Genomic DNA, 20,639 nt, shown 5'->3' on the forward strand with positions numbered 1-20,639 from the left:
GGTCTGAGTCATTTTACCTTATATCCAGATGGCTTAACATTTTGAGAAAGTCAATGCCTTTAACCCACATTTGTTGCTGTTAAACATGTTAAGAGGACCTGTGTGATGCGGGCAGCTATCTTGTAGGAGTCATTAGGTCCAGTGAGTGCTCTGCATGATTGTATAATGGCAAAGAAATGAGGCCATTTTACAGGACCAAGTCCACACTATGTACAAACTCTTATGTCATGATCTCATTCCCAGGATGATGATGCTGGGGTTAAGGGGATTACTAAATTTACTTTTAGGCTACTTTTGACAGTTAGTTAGTCCCTCTGCTGGTTGCGGATGCCTTGTATAAAGTTTTCACAAGAGGTGAAGAGAAAGGAAATAAAAAACTATTTATCCTCCTTCCCCAAACTTGAATGTCACTCACTGAGAATTGCACTCTATTTTGCTTTTTTGCAGATGTTCCACACCAGGTTGTAGGTGTGTGTTCCATCATGGTTCTGTCTCTGTGGGGCTTACATATTCATCCGAGTGCTCATGTGTAACTCCGTCAAACACTGCGGTTAGCACCAATATAGCAAAGTCCTGGACTTCCTCTGAATTGCTATGACCTTTAGTGGTGATCACTTAAAGAATATGGATATATGAATGGAGAATCCCTGCATAAATTCATATTTAGGCTAAGCCACAATCAGAGAGAAGAAACACAATATTCTTTAAATTCAGTGACTATAGTTACTGGTACATGTTCTGCAATCAGAACACAGTCACTCTTACACCATGTGGGTCAATATTTGTCTTATCCTCTATGTTTTAATGGCTCTAGGTACCTACGATAATTGAACACTAAATTAAATTTGAGTGGGCTTTATAATGTTATGCACATTCATTTAATTAATTGCAAAACCCAATTGTCCTGCAATATTTCATGAGTTACATGAGTTCTGAAAATCCTTTGTTGGGTCTTGTCTGTAAGATTACTTATTACCAGAAAGGAAGATATGTCCAATAATAATCAAAATGTTTAAAAGCACTCTCTGTGATGTAAAGTAACATTTGCATCCATCATGAAGGAATTGGCAACTTATTATAACACGCACCGTATGTGCATAGTGCATTTAGAGTCAGATACAGGCAGAGCACCGGATGAAACATGAGGAGGATTAATCTTTCTATGTGCTCTTAGAGTGCAAATATAAATTGCGATGATTACAAATGCTGTTTACTTTGATTACAAAGGCCACCATTTGTCACACAGGTCTCCTGCTGAGGCTATAAAGTTTTAAGATCATTGCATTACTGTATTTGATATAAATAAACTACAATATATTTAATAAACCTTGTCAATAATAATTTGTCTTCTGCAAATAACAGTGCTAAATAATAAATCATGGACATTAACTACCAGTAACTGGACAAAGCTTTGCTACTGTTCGGATCATCATAGCCATCTTAAAAACAACTGTACTTGCTGGCCAGAAATTACAGCATATTAAAAGTGAACACATAATGGATGATACCATTAGTGTACATACTTAACTAAGCACCTACATTTAACAAATACTATTTCGCTCCGAGTATTAGAAAGATTAACTTTTATTGGTACCTACAGACTGAATAGCATTTTGAGAACGCATGGTAGAGTTTAAAAAAGGAACATGATTTTTTGAAATGGCCCCAGAAAAGAAAGCGCGGAAGTATTTGTACTTAGAATGATGAGTCGATGTATCTGCAAAGCTTCAACGACATCATCTGTAATTAAGGGGACGATAGGGATCACCTGTGTTTGAGGGTACCTGTTGCTTATTAGGGGTGGGCCTTCCTTCTGGATCACGTCTGTAGAAGACAGCTGTTGGGAGGGGAGAACAGTTGGTGTAGAGAGAGAAAGTTATCATGTGGATGTTCTGTGCCAGCTGTCACTGATTTACTTACCTTTGCTGTCAGGACACTGAATCGGTGTCTTTGTTTACACTGTGGCTTTGCCAGAGCAGATGATTACTGTACATGGCAAGGCATCCATCCTATCTATCCATCCATCCATCCATCTAGGGGGGTTACACTACATTTACCCAAGCCTCTGAAACAAGAGATGTGTTTATTGCCTCTCGTAACACTGTCATGGGTGTCAGGAACTTGCAGTTTCACAGATGATATTATAACTCCTTGAGCTGGACGCATGGTTATGTAACAGCGGCCTCAAACAACGATTGAGGCGTTGGAACAACTACCTGGTTTTCTTGCTCACCTCCCACATGCCCTTCTCAACTACATCTTGGCTGAAGGATTTTCACTCATTCCTGCTTTTCTCGGTGTGTCCATTGCACGTTTATGTCCATATCCATTTGCTCATTAACAGCCCATGATGTTGGTTGCAGGGGAACTATTTTCTGTGGTAAATAAAGGTACTCTGATGCGTGTAAACTTATTTTTGTTACAAGTGATGAACATGTTCAGCCAATGAATCTCACAATCACATTACATTTATTCATTTAGCAGATGCTTTTCTCTAAAGTGACATACATCTCACAGGAAATACAATGTGTGCATTACACCAACAGTGCTCAGTGCTAAACATGTTCAGCTACAGAATATTTCTATAGTTTTTCAAGCCTGGAAAGCCCAATGTGTTCCTTTCAAGCTGGGCCAGTAGCTTATATTTACTTGATTTTTCCTGGAGCTAAATAAATTACTATTGAACTTCATTTTGATTTTTTGAAAAAAAAAAAGCTAATGCCTTGACTGTTGAAAACAGGAGGTTTAGAGATCTGAGCAAAATCTGCAATCTGATGTCCCCCAGTTCAGATCCACTCCTACTGCATTATCTTTGATAAATGTACTTACTCTGTATTGATACATTAAGAATTCCCTACTGCATAAATGTGAAAAAAGTTATCTGCCATTGTAACTTGTCTTGGAAAACTGTCAGCTAAGTAAAGGTTGATAATAATCACGGCATAATTAAAAAACTGATTGCAATATTATTGTCTCTGTGAGAAAATTAAGAAAGATCTTTGGTAATTTTAGGTATAACTATAGCATGCTTTCTTTCATCATTTCAATTTCCAATTTCTTAACATTTGCTTTAAAACAATAAAAATATAGTGACACCTCAGCTAGCTTGTTTGGTTTAAAAGGCATGATAGTGTAAATTCAGCTGTAAGAAACATGAAAATGAACAGGCATTCACCTGGACAGGAGCTAAGAGCCAAAAATTCACAAATTTTTCATAGAAAATTTCAATTTCATTGAGAAACAGAAAGGGGCGCAGCAGCATGGTGGGTCTGGGGTTCAAGTCCTGCTTGGGGTGCCTTGCGATGGACTGGCATCCCGTCCTGGGTGTGTCCCCTCCCCCTCCAGTCTTATGCCCTCTGTTGCCGGGTTAGGTTCCGGCTCGCCACGACCCCGCTCGGGACAAGCGGTTTCAGACAGTGTGTGTGTTGAGGAACAGTATAGAAGAGTATATTTGCTTTATTTTATCCACTCGTGTAAACATAAATGCAGCACAACAATTCTATGAAAACACTTGAAAGACCTCTTCAGACTTAGTTCTACATTTTCATGGTCTGAAGGTGATTAAAGACCATTCAGATTTTGAACGCAGAGATAGCTATAAATATGTAATGCTCTATGCTTGATGTGTTAATGAACTATTAGAGGCCGCATATTTTGAGCGCCAGGTTTTCTTGGTTTAAAAATTGCTGTAATTGGTGTGTTTCATGCTCATTTCATGGGTGATTAAATAGATTTGAAGCTTTTCTCTGAGAAGAAAATGGAACTGAAGCCTTTCTGTGTCGATTCATGGCATTTTCTGTTGCAAATTGCACTATTTCAGCTGTTTAGGGTGACTGGCTTTTACTGTGATTTTTAATTAAAGATGATAAGGTAATTGTGTATTCCAAGTGAGTGGAGGGAAATCAGATTAAGTGAGACACAATGATAAGACTGAACCCAACGAATGGCAAGCCCTTCCGCGCCTTACATTCTTGCAAACAAGCAATTACATATTTAAGCTTCTCATCTTGTGATTTATTACATAAAATTTAAATGGCGCTGTTGTTGTTTTGCAGTCTCCAAATTCAGAATGAATCCACTGAGGGATAAAAACAAGTATGCAGTTACTAAACTGTAATATTAGAATATGGATTTCACCCAAAAGAAAGGAATATCAAAACATGAGGCCAGCTGGAATGAAATATCATGGTTTTTTTTTTTCTTTTTTTACATGAAATTAGGGGTTGACTACTGGCTTGGTGCCTGGATGTGATGCTTAGGTCCATGTCATAAATCTCTACTACATTTACAGTCTCAAAAATATCTCTCAAGTCCCACATCAACATGAGCCTGCTACGTGCCCTAGATGAAGGCTTTTTTTGATGATATAGGGATTCATTCCAGCAGAGAAGACATCTAATTGTACTACAAGGGCAAGATAACCTCGGCGCATGAGTCCACCTTCTCGCATCAGCTCCCTAAATGAGCCAACTCTGCCAAGGTGTCCTTGCTGAAGTCAAACACAGAGTGAAGATGTACTTTTTTCCTGGTTTTTGAGCCTTTTCAAGCTCCCCATGTTAAGTCACTGCCATTAGAGTACTGTCCGACCTATATACCCCTACAACCCGAACAAGCACTGCTCCGCCACTGTCCATTCCTCTCAGGTTTACTTCTGCTATATGAAGAAAGTATCATTTTGATGCAGACACTGAAAGACTTGTTGCAAAAAGCAGACAGATATAATGTGATAGCAAAGCCATTTAACTACTGATTTTGGCTTGGTAATGACTTTTTGTGTGTGTCTGTGTGCATGTGCGCGTCTGCGATTGTTTGTTTTCATCTCCTGATCCCGTCACTTCAGTACGGCCCTCTCTCACGTGGCGCTTGACAACAGAAAATGATTCAAAGCACCTTCCATAAAGCAAATTATAACCCTCGTGCGAATTGCTCCGTTGCTGAGCATTCTCTTCCCCGGATGGATACAGTGCTGCTCTCGTCATTGCGTCTGAGCCCCGTCTGCATTCCGTTCGCACCCTGCCAGCTCGGCGGGTTCTTTCGGTGGCTCTTCTTCAATATGAAGTGCCGTTTCACTGGTGATCCTTAATGTACTTGGGACTCCAAACTCTAACTGCCATCTAATTATAATAAAAATAATAAGAGAATGTGCAAGCTGTCCTGCTAACTGCCAAGCGATTGTGTGTGTGTGTGTGTGTTTACATACAGATCCTTTCCTAATAAGCAGGTTTCTATACATGTGTGACTTGGCTAGAGCCTCAGTATTTCCATTCTACTTTAAGGCGCTTGATGAACCATGAAACGCTGCCAGGCTTTTACCTTTATTGGATAGTTTGGTTATATAACGTGATTATTTGTCCACAGTTGTCGGGCTACAGCAGAAGAGCAAACATCAATTAGCGGCTAATCCTGCGGAGTGGTTTGCATCCAAAGCAGCTGGATAAAGGCTTCGTATACTTTTGATACTCAAGAGAAGGAGAGAGAATCAGAGGATGGCTAGAGAACAGCTCATTACTGCTACAGAGAATATTAATGCATCTGCATAAAACGTGTCGAAATTGTACGTATCAACAGAAGAGTAACGTTTGTTCTACTCGTTCCAGGATGCTTCGCCCGTTTTTCAGCCATCCTCCCCGTGCCTAAACGAGCGGCCCCCGAGATGCAGGCTTTGGCGCGTGTACAGGAATTCAACACCACCTTCCTTTCCCAGGTTAAAAATCTGCAGCTGACTGGAAAGCATCACAGGCACTAAATCTTGTACCTGCTAAAAACCGAGCCCCGAGGCTCAACCTTGTCCTAGATTGATGCTATCCGTACAGAGTCTTATCTGACACAACATCGGTTTGAGAATTAATTTCCCATTTCCCAGCTCCGTTCCCACAGTTCGTTCTCTTTATATGCAGGTATTTCAGACACGGGCGCACGGAGGGCAAATGTATTCCTGACGCATAGGCGAGTGTTCGTGAGCGCCTACGTTAACGTCACTGGGCGCAGCCAAAGTGCCTTTGGGCGTAAAGACAAAAGGTTTGGCAAATCTGGGCCTTTACCTCCGGATTCTGATTTCTGTGGTTTTGGAAAAAGCGCAGCCCATTTCATTACCCCTCGGAGAGCGTTCCGTTCCCGTCGCCGAGCTCATGCCTCGGCCAGGTGACATTACGTGGATACTGCAATTCTGAAATCATTCCACGACATCGCTTTCGCAGTATTAAAAATGTAAAATGGCATTTAAAAATTGTTTTCCATTTCCCGGGAGTGTAGCTCGGGCCAGTTCACGGCGTTCGTACCCATTTTTAAATTCTCTTCATCCCGGCAGCAGACGGCTGGAATCAGACATGCATAGGTTGAAATCTGGCATTTTCCATCCTTTCTGCGCTCCCTCTCCAGGGGCTGGACAACATGATTCTGCATCTTAAATGTGCACTGAACTATTTCACCTGCTGTTCTACTCCAATTTGTTCCTTTTGTATACATGGAATAGAGATCAATTCTGGAGGGAGACTTTAAAAAGGGGGGAGAGGAATATTTTTCTGGCAATTCATCCGCTTGCAGCGCCCGAAAGGCGTATCGCCTGATTTTCTTCACAGATTTCATGACGGCAGTTGGCAGATTCGATGCACCTTAGCCAGGACGAGCCCCGTTTAGAGAAACGGGAGCGGAGAAACCGGTAAAGGAGGCGCCGGTGGTTAAGTAGACCGGAGAAGGTTGCGGAAAGAAGCACGGAGGTGCTGAGCTGCACACTGAGGGGGTCTACACTTGCGTCATTTGCTGTGGATTCAAGACATCTGAAAAAAATTGAAATGCAAGATCTCCCCGGCACCCTCCTTTGGCCTATTGACGGCAGCAGTTTAGTACTTTGCCTCCTTCCGTAACACCCTACCATAGTAGTCCTTGACCACTGGTTAGCGGCACAGCTACGTGTTATTAATGTCCATTTTACCGCTTAGCCAGTGCTTTTAGAGCTTCGGCTATTTATACATCTTTATATTTCACCGTATTAGCTCAGTTTAAACACTTCTGATCGACAGCTCTATGGTGGCACACCCCCTGCGTTTAGCAGCCCTCACAGTATGACTGCACGTCCTTAACCACTACACCACCTGCTGGAAACACGTAATAAATTAGCAGGCGGTTCTATTAAGAGCTTGCAGTTTTATGCCTCGAAACAGCAGGGTGTTTTACTGAGGGGATTCGGCTGATAGAAATTTCTCATGGGCGTAGCAGCAGCCTTGAAATACAACCTTTCAGTCACACACTCAGGCGCTTAACCACTAGGTACCTACTTCCCTGGCGGTGCTTTACCTCCTCCTGTTTTCAAAATTGGGCATTATCTCGGAGTCTAAAAAAATAGCTTTTTTTTTTTAGAACCAACATCAATCATTTGCGACAAGAACAACAGTTCAAAGCTCAGATTAACATAAATTAATAAAATTAATCCCAGTTGATCATTGCCTGAAATTCCATGATTGCATGTAGGAAAATGGGAGATGTCCAAGTAAGAGACTTGAGATGGGCAAGAAGAGGCCCATGGTGAAGGAGGAGGAGAGGAAAGCAGAATTTAGGGAAAAAGTAGAAAACTTCTTTTCCAACTGACCTTAACTAATTTAAATAACTGAAATTTTGTTTTGTGGTTCGAGCCTCATTTCCCTCGGTTGCCTGATGTTTGGGACGGTGTTTCGGTCAGGCATGTTATAAACAATAATTTTGCGGTTATAGACTTCGCCCCAAAATTGTCTAATAATCTCCAACCAGCTGAGACACGTGCAGCACATTTTCACCCGCAAAAGATGGCTGGTGTTAAACTACATCTAAGCAACAACTTCAATTAAACTGAGCGCAATGAAAACATGTGGGTCTCCTAGGGCAAGAATGACGACCGTTTCAGCAGACTGATCTTGATCCAGCAAAGTCGAGCTTATTTCCATCTGTTTCGGTCTCCATGGGGACATGACTGCTGCTGACTTATTCACATCATCCTCTGTGAGAGCAAAAGTAGAGCGTCTGATAAAACTGGAGAGAGAGATCTCATTTTGCACAGCCCAGCGATGGTCTAAAATTTGCGAGGGCCCACATGTCCATGACAGTAAAATGCAAAGTTATGTTTATTCGGCTGCTGCAGTTCTATATTTCATGTATTTTTCCTTTTTATCCCGCAAAGGTTTTCATTCTTGTTATGCTTTGATGTGTTCCGACGCACTAAATTCAGATAAGGCCAGCTAAAAAAAAAAAAAAAAATGTTCACACACTATGATTCACCACAGTGTATTGTGCAAATTATGCAAATAGTGAAGCTTAGCTTTAATTAGACACCATATGTGGAACAACTGCTTGTGCTCTTAGAACAACATTTGCATAGAAAAAATAAAATGCAACGTGCTAAATATAAGCATAAACAAACATGGGCCCTGGCTTGAGCCAAGAGCTGCTCCAGGATCATGTCATCATCCCAAATGCGCTCGCTGAGAAATCCAGCACAGCGAAGCAGAGTAAAACAGGGGCAGCTTGGAGAAGGCAGCAGGGAAATGGACGGGCTGAATTCGGCTGCTCATCAGAGGACGTCGCAAGCCTTGCCGCGCATCTCCGTTCCGCCAAAACTCCCTCCTGCCTCCGCTATGAAGCTGTGATTAGAGGCTGCGGAGAGACCGGACCGGGATGCTCACGGCAGTCAACTCGGACGCAATTCGGACGCAGGATTTGCTTCGGAGCCAGTCAGTTCAGGAAAGAGAAACATTTTTCTTCTAAACAAATGTCAGCAGTCCAGTAAACGGCCCTCCGTGCAGATCCCATAAATATTCACGACATCACAAAAATGGGGAAAAATAAAATATGAAAGGCTATTAAAGCAATTTTCTAAAACAGGGTTCATGCGACAAGCAAGTCTCCGCACGAAAAGCGTTTTCCACCTCACTTTGTGTTTGTTCTTTGAAGATAAAGTCGGCGAGATACAAGTCGCTCAGCCTGTTGCATCCCCTGTCCCCTTCGCTTCTTATCCGTTTACCGTTTCAAGCAGTTTTCTCTAAAACTTCGCTACTATTCACTTTTATTTCTTGCGCTAAGAGGAGGTTATCGCCACCTTTCTCAGCTGCACGCCTTCACAGCTAAACAATCCATCTCGGTCTTCAAAAGTCACTGCTTAGATACCTAGTAAGGCATCCGATCGTTATTATTTTGGCCTCGCTCACCTCATTTTTCACCAGGTACCGTGCGGCTAAGAGTCGCGCGCATCCTTCCGGTATAACGAGCACTCCAGCTGTGCTGTGGGATAAACAAGGAAGCGCTTCCAAAGCACCATACCTGTACTATTTATTCCACATCATTACTGATCCCCATGCGTTTATGACAAGTGTGATGTTCTTCTGGTGGAAAGATAATCTCTATCCGGAGCTGGGAAATGCGGTGTAAACCAGACTCCGGGGTGTTAGCGAGGCTGGGATGAGAGGTGTAGCGGAGGCAGAGAGAACTGATTGGACAGGGTGTCTGAAAAGCAGAGCAGCACCTAGAAATCACAGTGACAACGCCGCGAGGCGGGACAGGGCTCGGCGCTAACAAACTGGCTTTCTTTGTGCTTGTCGCCATCGCCGTTTCTCGGAGCGATGACCGCGAAGCTCCTCCGATCACCTTTAGACGGTCCCTTCCGCTTATTCGGGATGTCTGCGCTCCTTTCGCACCCCGCGCGCTTCTGACAGCTTGCGCGGGGCGCGAGACCGGCCGCTTCGCGGCTGCCGGGCTGGGCGTTTCGATCCGACTGTCTCCGACGCCGAGTTCCAGACACGTTTCTTCCCGTGCGTTTCCTCCGCTGTCCAAAAATGTTTTGGACTCCACGTTCCGCTCCCGCGGCGTGTGACCGTGCTACCACGGCTCCGCTGCATACGTGAAAAGTGATGAATAACGATGCCAAGTAGTCTACGTTTAGTTATTCATTTAACTCACACTTTCTCTTGTTTTTATTACAATTTCAAGCTATTTCCTATTATTTACCCATTTATAGAGCCGGGGAATTTTACTGGAGCAATTTAGGGTATGTACTTCGCTCAAGGGCACTACAGCTGGAGGTGGGAGTCAAACCTGTGACCTTTGGGTCCAGAAGCAGCTGCCCCACTCTGCATAGTCTAGTATATCTAACACTGCAAGTCTCTTTGGACATAACTTGTCGACACCCCTCGTATTGCCCCTGCTATGCACAGAATCCAAGGATGCCAAGAGACTAAGATTTTGTTCGTACTGTGAGATTTTCACCTTTGTTGGTCATCTGGGTTTGAAAAGGAACAAACGATTCATTCTAATGTGCTTTCCATGGACGACGTGACTTCGTTGGTCCGCTCTATTACGCTCGTGCTGCATTCACTGGCTTTGGTGGAATTTAGTGTGTAGAAATACATCAAAGCATGACACGATTGGTTTAAGTCTTTCAAAAATCTCCGGTGGAGCGCCGGCCTTCAGTTCTGCATTGATTTACGTCAAAAGCCCTGCATGATGCCGGGGGTTCTTCTTCTACTCTGTGCGCTGCGATTAAGGCTTAAGCAACATTATGAAGCGCGACACATTTTCATGGCGTCATTCATGGGTCCTGTGAGGTTAACTAGCTGATGCACAGTTTTATACAGTCCGAGTCCACGTGGAAGAAGGGACATCGTGCTCTCACCGAAAAGCAAGCAAGCAGGGGTATCGCAAGGCTCTCCTTTGCATTATGATTCTTCATGTTCTGCTGCTTTGCCCCAAAATGAAACTGCTGAAGAGCTACAGCGAGATCAATAGATGTGTAAATCGTCAGCCCTTGCGATCGCTATTGATTTCGTATTCAGAGGATGATATTTGTCTCGGAGCTGGCCAGGATCCCCTCCGTCTTCTCTGCCGTTTACGTCTCCAGAAATGGGAGAAATGCAAGATGGATATCCACCTCTGCTCCGTCTCCGACGTCCAGGCTGCCGGTCTCATTACCGTCTTGACAAAATAATTTAATAACGAGGCCATCGGCGACTATTCTAAAAACAGACGTGCGTCTAATCTGCAGCACTTGTAGCTAGGCTAATACAATATGTAAATGAAGGAATGAGTGGGTGTGAAACCGTTACCCTTAAACTGTACATTTACCCGACAACGAGCCTTCAGTACCTCGGAGAGAAACTCTAGAATGCCATCACCGCACTACTAGTCAACCTTGTGACAGATCATATGTCTACTGGTCAGCGGGAAAAGAAATGCATTTATTTCAACCGAAACATGAACCTTCGGCGCATATTTACTTGACTCTCGTCTTAAATGCCTGTCGTACAGGGCTTCCACCCTAATTCTGGTGTTAGATCTAATCTATTTTTCATGTTTGTTTGTTTTTAACCAACACAGCAATCTTTGTAACCCAGCTGGCAGGGTACCTAATATGTATTTAGATTTATTCAAATTTATTCGGCTTAGCAAGAAAGTTAAAACCTCCTCGGTTCCAGCAATGAGCTTTTAACATCCTTGTCAGCATTCATTGTTAAGTTCTGCTACAGCCGTTTCGAGGGGTCCTCTGGTGCCGGACGAGGGCAGGATGCTGGAATAGCCTTCCGCCGCGACCCGCGAGCAAAGCGCCGCATCAACAACGTTAATTAGTTTGAGGCGTCAAGGCATTTCTTCTGCACAATCTTCTTTGGGGTGATCCTCGCGAGCACCGAGCAGCGACCTACTGAGGAGAGCCCGGAGAGCGTGTCCAATTAGAGCAGCGCAACACGAAACCCACCCAGCCGCCCACCAAGACACCCCACGGCTACATTTCAAGCTCTCCGTTCAACCTTGGCCCGCCTTCGGCGCCAGTCTGGCAGCGTCAGGGTTCGCGGCTAATCGCAAGCGCGCCGTCCTCTTTAGACTCCAGAAGCAAAGTGATGCTCACTTGAAGATAAAGTCTGACAAAGCTTGCGAGCAAAAATTTACAGCGTGTAAACAAGAGCAGCTAATAGTCCAGACTCTAATGAGCTGAAGATCAGAAGAGGACATATTTCCCTGACGTGCCCCAGCCTCTTTGTCCACTGCCTTATAAACAAGACGCCCGACACTAATTTGGACGATCAGATGAGCGAGCGTCGTGGTCGCACCGAGAGGGGGCAGTTCAGGACAGTTCAACGCGGGAGACTTGATTAAACTTGTAGAAGGTCATCGGTCTGCCAGGGCATATTAAAACTGAAATGAACTGAAACTCGGAACACAGATAATAAGATTAAATCCCATCGAGCGAGCGCACGTGAGAGAGAGTCGGTCGGCTTTTGGCCCTACGAATTGAAAGCAAAGTCTGAGCAGCATTGCATCACAGAGCTTAATCAGGCTGCTGGCAGCTCCGGTACATAAATCACCACCAAATCCTTCATCCAAGCGAACTTCAGAAATCTACAGCTTGAAGACATAGTAGCAACTATTTAGGACACATAGAGGCATTTTTCCCCAGAGAGGTGCCAACTAATTGGAGGGACCTACAGTTCATGAATCTGGAGAATATTTACAGAGAATGATTATGTAAATGAGCCCAGCTGCAGCGCGGTCATTTGAATAATGCGACCGCCACATAAGCTGGGCGTCCATCACGTCCTGCGCGGGTTGCGGCAGGAGCAGGTGTCACGTATCATTCCGTAGCGCGGCAGCAGCTGAACGAGGCATTTCACTCGTTCGCAAGCAGGTTTCAGAGCAAAGCAAGTACCTTGGTTTGGCACTTTGCGTTTCGGGACAGCGGAACAACTTCAACACACGCAGTACAAAACGGAACGACTACGACGTGAAGCATTTCAATGCGCCACATTGTGTGGACGATTTGCACATTTGAAACCATCTTTTTAGATTTTTTTTCAATTCTATATACACTCCGCTGAAAGCGAAAAGGATATATTTGTTTCGTGCGACGGCTTCCTACACACAAAAAGGCACGTTTTTAACAGCGTGAGCTACGATCAGTCTGTATCTGCTTTTCCAAGCTACCAACACAGGTAACAAAAGCTTCCTCAGCCTAGATAAATCACATTATAGGGGTCGTTCATTTGCAAAAATCAGCATAATCGCCATACGGTGCTTTGCACCAGCAACTGGAACTCCTGGAAGTGCATTATGCATTACTCTGTAATTGCAAAAAATAACTCATTTCCCTCCATTTTTCACAAATGCTAAATCACTTATGTTCCACATTAATATACCGCAAGATTCAGTTTTTATTTGCTTTGACCAGTTTTTTCATTTAGCCTCACGACATTTAAAAAACGTGCCACTCAGTGGAGAGCGGGGCCATACAGATGGTTTTGTACATGCAAAGCGCACAGGTTTCCTCGCTACAGTGGGCCCCTGAAAAATCCCCCCAATCACGCATTCAAGTAAGGAAATGGTTACGGTTCAACATATTAATATTTCTGTTATATGTCCTTAATCCTGCAGGAAAAAAAAAAATCAAAGAAATAAAAACTTTCTCTAAGAATTACTTCCATTAATCGAATATTCAAAACATTCCACGGCTTCCCTGGGCCTCTTAATTTTCTGTTTACTGAAAGTTTCAGTATGAATTGCAACATAATCTATTCATTTTTAATAAACAGAACTTTGCTTCCGCCAGTAAATATATGGGTGAATGAGAAGTATTTTGAAGCTTTGAAAAAAATAATAAAGGTATAGGCACTTGAACTAAGTCTCTGAGGGATGAGCCCTAATCAGGGTTCAGCCTACATTTAATAAACAAGAAAACGAAGCCATGACCTACTTCTGAAAGTTCCATAATAGCAAACATAAGCAAAACAAACATTAAAACGAAGATAAACAAATAAAAGCAGCTGCAAACTGGCATTCGGTACCGCTTGTAAAACACGCAAATGCAATATACGCACTTTGGTCTGGACCGGGGTCACCATTTCTTGGGATGCTCTGACACATTAGAGTTCCACGTGATTGCTGACCACTCGTTACCTTTTTACGGGGGGGATGAGGACCGTGCCTTTGAGTCGGCCCGCCCGCTCCAGCAGTTCTTCCCTGGCACCCTGCCGTAGCCGGCCGAGCTCACTTCGCAGCACTGCTTCCTTCTCTCGCAGCTCTCGGATAAGCTGAGCGGCTCGAACCCCGTGCCGCTGGCCCACCTCGCACGGAACGTGACTGGCAGGATTGTGACGCTGGGGGTTGGGACACTCAAGTAGACAGGGCCTGTACCTGGTAACCGATGCTGAGAGAGTATATGTCTCTTTGAGGCTGCAGAGTCTGGCTTGCACTCTCTTCTGAATATCAGCCTGCTCCACCAGCTGATCCTTGCCATCGCAGGAGCGTTTCATCTGTTACACAGAAAGGGCAGCGGTTATGAGCTGTGGATGTCACACCCGAGTCTTATCGGCTGTAGTGGACAGGTCAATGGCCAGGAGAACGAATTACAACTGGATGGTTAGTCAAAATTCCAATATGTTTCTACACACTTCTAGAAAAATAAGTTTGCATCTGTACATGACAGTTACCTAAAGAACGTGCACATCATTATGGGTCATGCAAACTGACCCCAAAGACATTTAAGATTTTAACCATCCCGATATCCCCCTATATTTCATTTGTCCACATGTCTGATGATTGTTCTATGGCGTTCGGTGCAATGCTTCTGTCAAAGCTAATGATACAAAAACCAAACCAATCAGTAGGTCACCACCGCATTATTTTCAGAATTTTTAAGTCACTGCTTAGCAAAGTGTTCCACAATGCAGCCAAAGCGCTCACCCAAAGCCACGTGCGTTTTACCCACTTGCGTATATAACTGGGCAATCCTACTGGCGCGTTTCTCAAGGGTTTAGGGAGTATTGAAGTAGTGGGTTACAAGCGGGGGCGTGGTGGGTTCGGCCGGGTCCTGCTCTCCGGCGGGTCTGGGGTTCGAGTCCCGCTTGGGGTGCCTTGTGATGGACTGGCACCCTGTCCTGGGTGTGTCTCCTCCCCTTCCGGCCTCGTGCCCTGTGTTGCCGGGTTAGGCTCCGGTTCACCGCGACCCCACTTGGGACAAGCGGTTTCAGCCAGTGTGTGAGGGTTACAAGTCCATGTCTTAAACTACTACGCACCTGACATCCTCCTAACACTAATGATTTGTGTACTTAGTGAAAAAACAATGAAAAAAATAAAACTTCTACAGAACACACTAGCTACTCACCCAGGACAACGCATTACCCACCGGCCCTGCCCGCACGGTCCGGAGGCCCGCCTGCAGCGCCTGCAGACTCTCCCCCAGCTGGTACACAGCTCTCCACCCTACTTGAGCTTGGCGACAGCCCCCGGCAAAGGGTATGTCTCCAGACTCCGGGGCAACAGCCTTCTCCGGGAGGGGCCGAAGCGGATCGGCCAGCTTAGCATCGATCACGCTGCCCTGCGGAGCAAAGAGGGGACACCATTAAATCACCAGCAGCATCGTTTCATAGCAAGCGGCTACAGGTTAATGATACAGGTGACATCCGATGGGAGATGTTTATAATATCTCAAAGACTCCTTCTCCATCCTAAGCGCTCTTCATGTATGACTTAAACATAGAACATACACAATAGAACACTTTGCCGAATGTACTTGAAAATGATGATCAAATAGTGATCACTGCTCAAATAACTTGAAAATGTTAAAGAGACAAACAATAGAAACATCTTGGTTTTCTCGTGAGTGGTTGGGGACTCTCTTTATCAATCTCAGACATTTTCTGTAATTGAAGTCCAGTACAGATCAATACGTCCAAGTCCTCCTCTAATCAAAAGCATTGGGTAATGAGAGAGGAGGGTCAAAGGAAAACGACGAGGATGGATGAATGCCAAGCCTCCCGTACGTTTGCTAGTGGCTGTGGTTCTGACGGGGGCAGTTTGTGGAAAGGGGTTCTTTACCCCCGACAGTCATACATCAGCCTTTCTCCATCACTTGCATGTCAGAGAGAAAAATGGCTACAATCGCCAACAAACGTCAGCGGTGACCTTTATAACGAAAATTAGGCAAAGTAAAATGAATCCAAATACAATTACAAAACGCTGGGTATAGAGTACAAAGCATGGTGCATATATACCCCTGTAAAGGTACATAAGATGCTAAAGAAGTGGAGAGTAACAACAGCACGGAACACTGAACACAGAATAAATCGTGTTAAACTGAATTCGTGTTTGCTGACAAGTACCTGTAATTGTGAAAAGATGGTATAACCGTTAGAGGAGCTAATAAATTATGTTCCTAAAAAAGCTTCCTGAAACTGAACAAATCAGAATGGCGCTTAATTTGATTCCTAATTGCTTAAAGGCTAAACACACCTGAGCCTATAATCGCTGTTGTCATCGATTACCTTTAAGAGCGGATACCAAATCACTCTTTTTATGGAGAATAAATGTAAGACAAAAAGGTGAGTTTCGATGCTGATATCTTTTCAGATTAACAAATTCAGTTTAATGTAATTGAAAAATGAGAGTACCCAAACTAATGGACAGTGGCTAATGGACGGAGTTCAGTTGGAACAAAAACAAGCACACAAAGTGCATTACAGAAGCCATGATGGAGAAACCCTCATCTTGACCGTAGATTCTGGGTAGACCTGAAAGATAAAAAGGATTAAAAGACTGATAATGAAAGCAGGAACTCACCATCCAGCACCAGAAGAGACCTTCCAGGTCCTTCCATTCCAGGAACTTCTCCAGAACGTGGGCCTCCGCCTTCAACCGCTCCAGCTCCTGCAACCAGGAGAGAAGTTATTACATCCTAGGAAATGCAAAATTTCCAGCCTCAGTCAACTAGCTAAGAATCTGAATTGAGCTTCACAATCCAAAGAGACTGACAAGCAGCCCTCGTGAACACCTGGAGATTCTACAGTTATCAATATTTCGCCTCCCTTATCAAACCGTCTCCATCGATTAATTTGTCTGCTTCCCTTTTCTTATACAATCACCGACACGTGCATTTCCAAAAAGAGGGGCGATTCATTATTTCCACTATTTTCTAGCTCTACTTTGCATACAAATGGAGTGGAAAAATTAATTTTAATTATTCCATACACATGCAGATGAAGTATTATGAGGAAAGTTGGAAACATTTAATAGAGGAGTTTATACAAGGAAAGGATCTGTTTTGCAGCCACATGTGGGAGCTCTCGCTCTCTCACAGCTCACACACACACACAAAAGAAGTTTTAGGTTTCCTGGCCCTTGAAACCCTGCATCTGATGAGGCAGCTCCACAGCAAACGGTAGGGTACCTTGTTCTCGCTGGCCGAGGTTATGAGAGACTTGGCAGAGCATCCCTGGGAGTTTGTGGGGCATCTCGCCAAAAAGAGGACCTGCGGGAATGGAAGAGGCAAACGGCTCCTATCTTTCCTTCCGTCTCACGAGTGCCAGCGACAGAGGGGACGGGGCGCACGGACGAAAACGCGCTCGTTCCCCTCACCTGGTGCAGAAGCCGGGCTTTCTCCTCCTGCGCCGCCTGCAGGCTCCTCCTCAGGAAGGTCAGTTTCCCATGCTGCCACAGCAGAGCCTTCAGGCCCTCCTCCCAGTCCGCCTCCCCCAGCTCCTCTTCAGCCCTCTGCCGGTCAACAAGGGAACCCCCAGCACCGGGCACACGGAAAGAGGCCTACAACAAATTCCATCACAGCGCCCTTAGTTTTTCCACGCAACCGAACCTCCGAACGCTCTTCCCATCTCCATCGGCTGCAGCGGATCAAGAACGGAACGCGCGACACGCTCCAAAGCGGCAAAACGTGACACGAAAACGCGGCACCGCTTTCCTTCGAAAAACATCCTCGAAATACGTGCCCTGCCGCTTATCATTAACGGGCACTTAGGAAGCCTCCAGGACTGGAAGATGCGCACACGGTGTTTTCGTAACCATCTCCTAATCCGTAGGGATCAAAGCGATTCTCAGGAAACACCCATAAGGGCACAGACCCCATATTACTCTCAGATGAACACTGCCACCACAAGGAGACATGCAAGCCCATCCTGCAAGCCCATCCTGCAAGCCCGCCACCAGCATCTCACTTGACGCAGCTTTCAGAAACACGGATCCGGAGCACGACCCTTAAGCCGCCTGCGGCCTCGGCCCGCTTCGAACTAAGAGCGCAGCCTCTCCGACCCGACGCGACTCGCACATCGGCTCATGCAGTCAGCGGAGGTGCTGCGGCGCCACCTGTTGGAGTCGGGGAGCTAAAGCAGCTCCGCCACCGCAGAGTCTCAGCGACGCTCTTCTCTGAGCGGCAGTTTCTCCACAGCAGCCCGGCCTCTAAACGTAAAATGAGGAACATAATGACGCGTGAACTTCAATACTAGGTATTCCGCACCGAGAAGACGAAAGAAACATTAAAATCGCACTTATTTTTGGGAAACACGGCATAATAAATCTTTATAATACAGAGAGATTGTACCCGAGGGTTGAGCACGGGGACTTCGTCGGCCCAGTAAAATTTTGCGACGAGGTATTATGATATTTTGGCGGCTCTTTCTAAACTTTTCTGCGACCGTCCTCTTTCTCTCCGTGAAGGCAAGCTCTTCCATGGCACCCCGGGACTGCCATGGTGCTAAACGTAAACAAGGCCCAAATCTTGAATTTACTTTCTTCTTCCCTCATACATGCAAGTCGATCTCCTGTTATGCGAATTTTCAGGTGCAAATTAAATTTTCTCGCAAGTCCAAACTCGAGTAAAAAAAGCCTGGAGCCTTCGTTTTGCGAAGGGAAGGGAGCGCGCACGCAAGATACGGACGGACGAAGACGCCACCGTGACCGCGGTCGTGTCCGGCAGGGCCTCCGGTCCCCGAGCCGCCTCTCTCAGCAGGTTCTCCAGCAGGCTCCCCGAGGACAAGAGCCAGCCCAGGGCCAGCAGCAGGTCGCGGCTTCCGACCGCGTCCACGTCGTGGCGGCCTCCGACGCCCAGCAGCCACGGGGCGCCGTAGCCGCACTGGAACAGCATGGTCCTCGCCATCCTCGCCCGAGCCGCGTCTGAGGGAGCAGAGGTCACGCCCGAGCGAGGTGAGCGTAAAATTGTTATTGCATTTATTATGATTAAAACTGCTGGGGGGAAAAGAGAGGCGCGCTGACCGATCGCTGCGTTTGGCCAACCTTGATCGGGCTTGCGCGCCGGAGGAGGGCAGGAACACTCCCACCGGAGGGCCTTCACCAGGACACTGTAGAGTAACCTCCACATGTCTGCCACCTGGAGGGAAGCGCAGCAGCAGGGAGGGAGCGTCATCGACATCACACACTGACACTCCTCACACTCCATCCATGATCCATCCATCCACACTCACCATCACTAATCACCCCCCCTACGTCTTCAGTGAGCTGACAGCTAGTCACACAGGGACTAGACTAGTTACGAGCAGACACTGACTGACTGCAGCTTCGCTTCGGTGAGTCATGATCATGATGTGACGAGAAAAAGTTAAAGTTGCGCGGCGGTGGTTCCGTCCAGTCAGTTCTTACTACTTACCGCGTCCGCCTTGTTGAACTTCGCCCGTCGAAATGTTTCTGCACCGGGGACCGAATCCACCCCGAGGGCACATAGTAGTTTGCAAAGAGACTCGATCACCTCTTTCACTTTCACGCTCCTTTCGCGCTGCATCGATTGCGTCTTTTCGCACGCCACCCGCCAGGCGCCCAAACTTATTTCGTTTTTCCCGGCGGAAAGGGACGGAAGCCGTTGCCATGACGATGCGATAGCATTTCCGCATGCGAGATTTCCTTGACTAGCGGGGAAGAACGGCCTCATCACGTGACGTGTTTGACCTTTCTTAGCGCGCCCTCTGCTGGTAGATGTGACGTGCGACATCCCCCGAAATGTTCTCGCACTACACGAGCCGCTGCATTCCCAGCCGTTGACGATCCTCCAGCCCCGTGGGTGGTCTCTGGGTGGTCTGTGGGTGGTCTGTGGGTGGCCTTCAGGGTAAATGGCATACTGTAAAAATATGGGCAACGCTGTCTTGACTAAAGACATTTTAGCTGATGCTATGTTTAGCTTTCCAAATAAACTTTGGTAGGGAGGGGTACCTACAATTATTTACCCTTTTATACACCTGGGAAATTTTTACTGGAAAAAATTTGGGGTAAGTACCTCGCTCAAGGGAACTGCAGCGGGAGGTGGGATTCAAACCCATGACCTTTGGGTCTACAGGCAGCGCCTCTAAGGACTACACTACCAGCTTATACAAGTTATAAATGGAATCACGAAATATTGCTATTACTATAACATAGCTGTACAATTCTGTGAAGTATATTTTAGAATTTATTTATAGACATTTTTTTTAGGAGGGGGTGCTTAACTTTCATCACATTCTTAAAGGGGACTGTGGCCTAGAGACGATTAAGAACCTCCGGTCTAGATGGTCCATTAGTTATCTATCAGTGTGGTCTGAAGAATCTGATGAGGTGCTTCAGGACTACTTCGACTGCACTGATTGGGAGGTGTTTAAGAATGCTGCCATGCGCAAGGACTGCACTGTTGACCTGGATGACTACTCGTCAGCAGTAACCAGTTACGACAAATTCTTTGCCCGTTTCGAGGTCTTGAACAACAAACCACTGGGTATTAAACTGACTGGTGGGAACACACAGAACCCACCATTCACGGTCACATCTGCAGATGTGGTAAAGACTTTTGGGTAAATAAACCCACGGAAATCACCCGGCCCAGACAACATTCCTGGACGCGTACTTACAACCTGCTCATCGGTGCTAGCT

At 45.6% G+C, this 20,639-nt stretch overlaps 1 protein-coding gene across 2 annotated transcripts; it reads right to left on the reverse strand.

Moving 5' to 3' along the window:
• Positions 1-11,135: 11,135 nt before the first annotated feature.
• Positions 11,136-19,639, reverse strand: tedc1 (tubulin epsilon and delta complex 1). Of its 2 annotated transcripts, none has more exons than XM_029258278.1 (8): positions 19,393-19,639; positions 19,023-19,116; positions 18,682-18,902; positions 17,358-17,540; positions 17,170-17,250; positions 16,563-16,649; positions 15,110-15,322; positions 11,136-14,258 (listed from the first exon to the last, which is right to left on the reverse strand). In XM_029258278.1, exons 1-8 carry the CDS (start codon positions 19,522-19,524, stop codon positions 13,899-13,901), a joined length of 1,371 nt encoding a protein of 456 aa, XP_029114111.1. In that variant the 5' UTR covers positions 19,525-19,639; the 3' UTR covers positions 11,136-13,898. The 2 variants fall into 2 exon arrangements, with proteins under 2 accessions (XP_029114111.1, XP_029114110.1); XM_029258277.1 differs by having other exon boundaries at positions 19,002-19,116.
• Between the last annotated feature and the right edge of the window lie 1,000 nt (positions 19,640-20,639).

This window comes from Scleropages formosus, chromosome 15 (assembly GCF_900964775.1).
Source record: "Scleropages formosus chromosome 15, fSclFor1.1, whole genome shotgun sequence".
NCBI classification, from domain to species: Eukaryota; Metazoa; Chordata; class Actinopteri; order Osteoglossiformes; family Osteoglossidae; genus Scleropages; species Scleropages formosus.

Coding starts and splice junctions, on each gene's coding strand:
- tedc1 (XM_029258277.1), bottom strand. CDS start 19,524: ATGCAGCGCGAAAGGAGCGTGAAAGTGAAAGAGGTGATCGAGTCTCTT. Junction 17,541..18,681: donor CGGACACGACCGCGGTCACG/GTGGCGTCTTCG, acceptor AATTTGTTGTAG/GCCTCTTTCCGTGTGCCCGG. Junction 15,323..16,562: donor GTCTCTTCTGGTGCTGGATG/GTGAGTTCCTGC, acceptor TTTGCTCCGCAG/GGCAGCGTGATCGATGCTAA.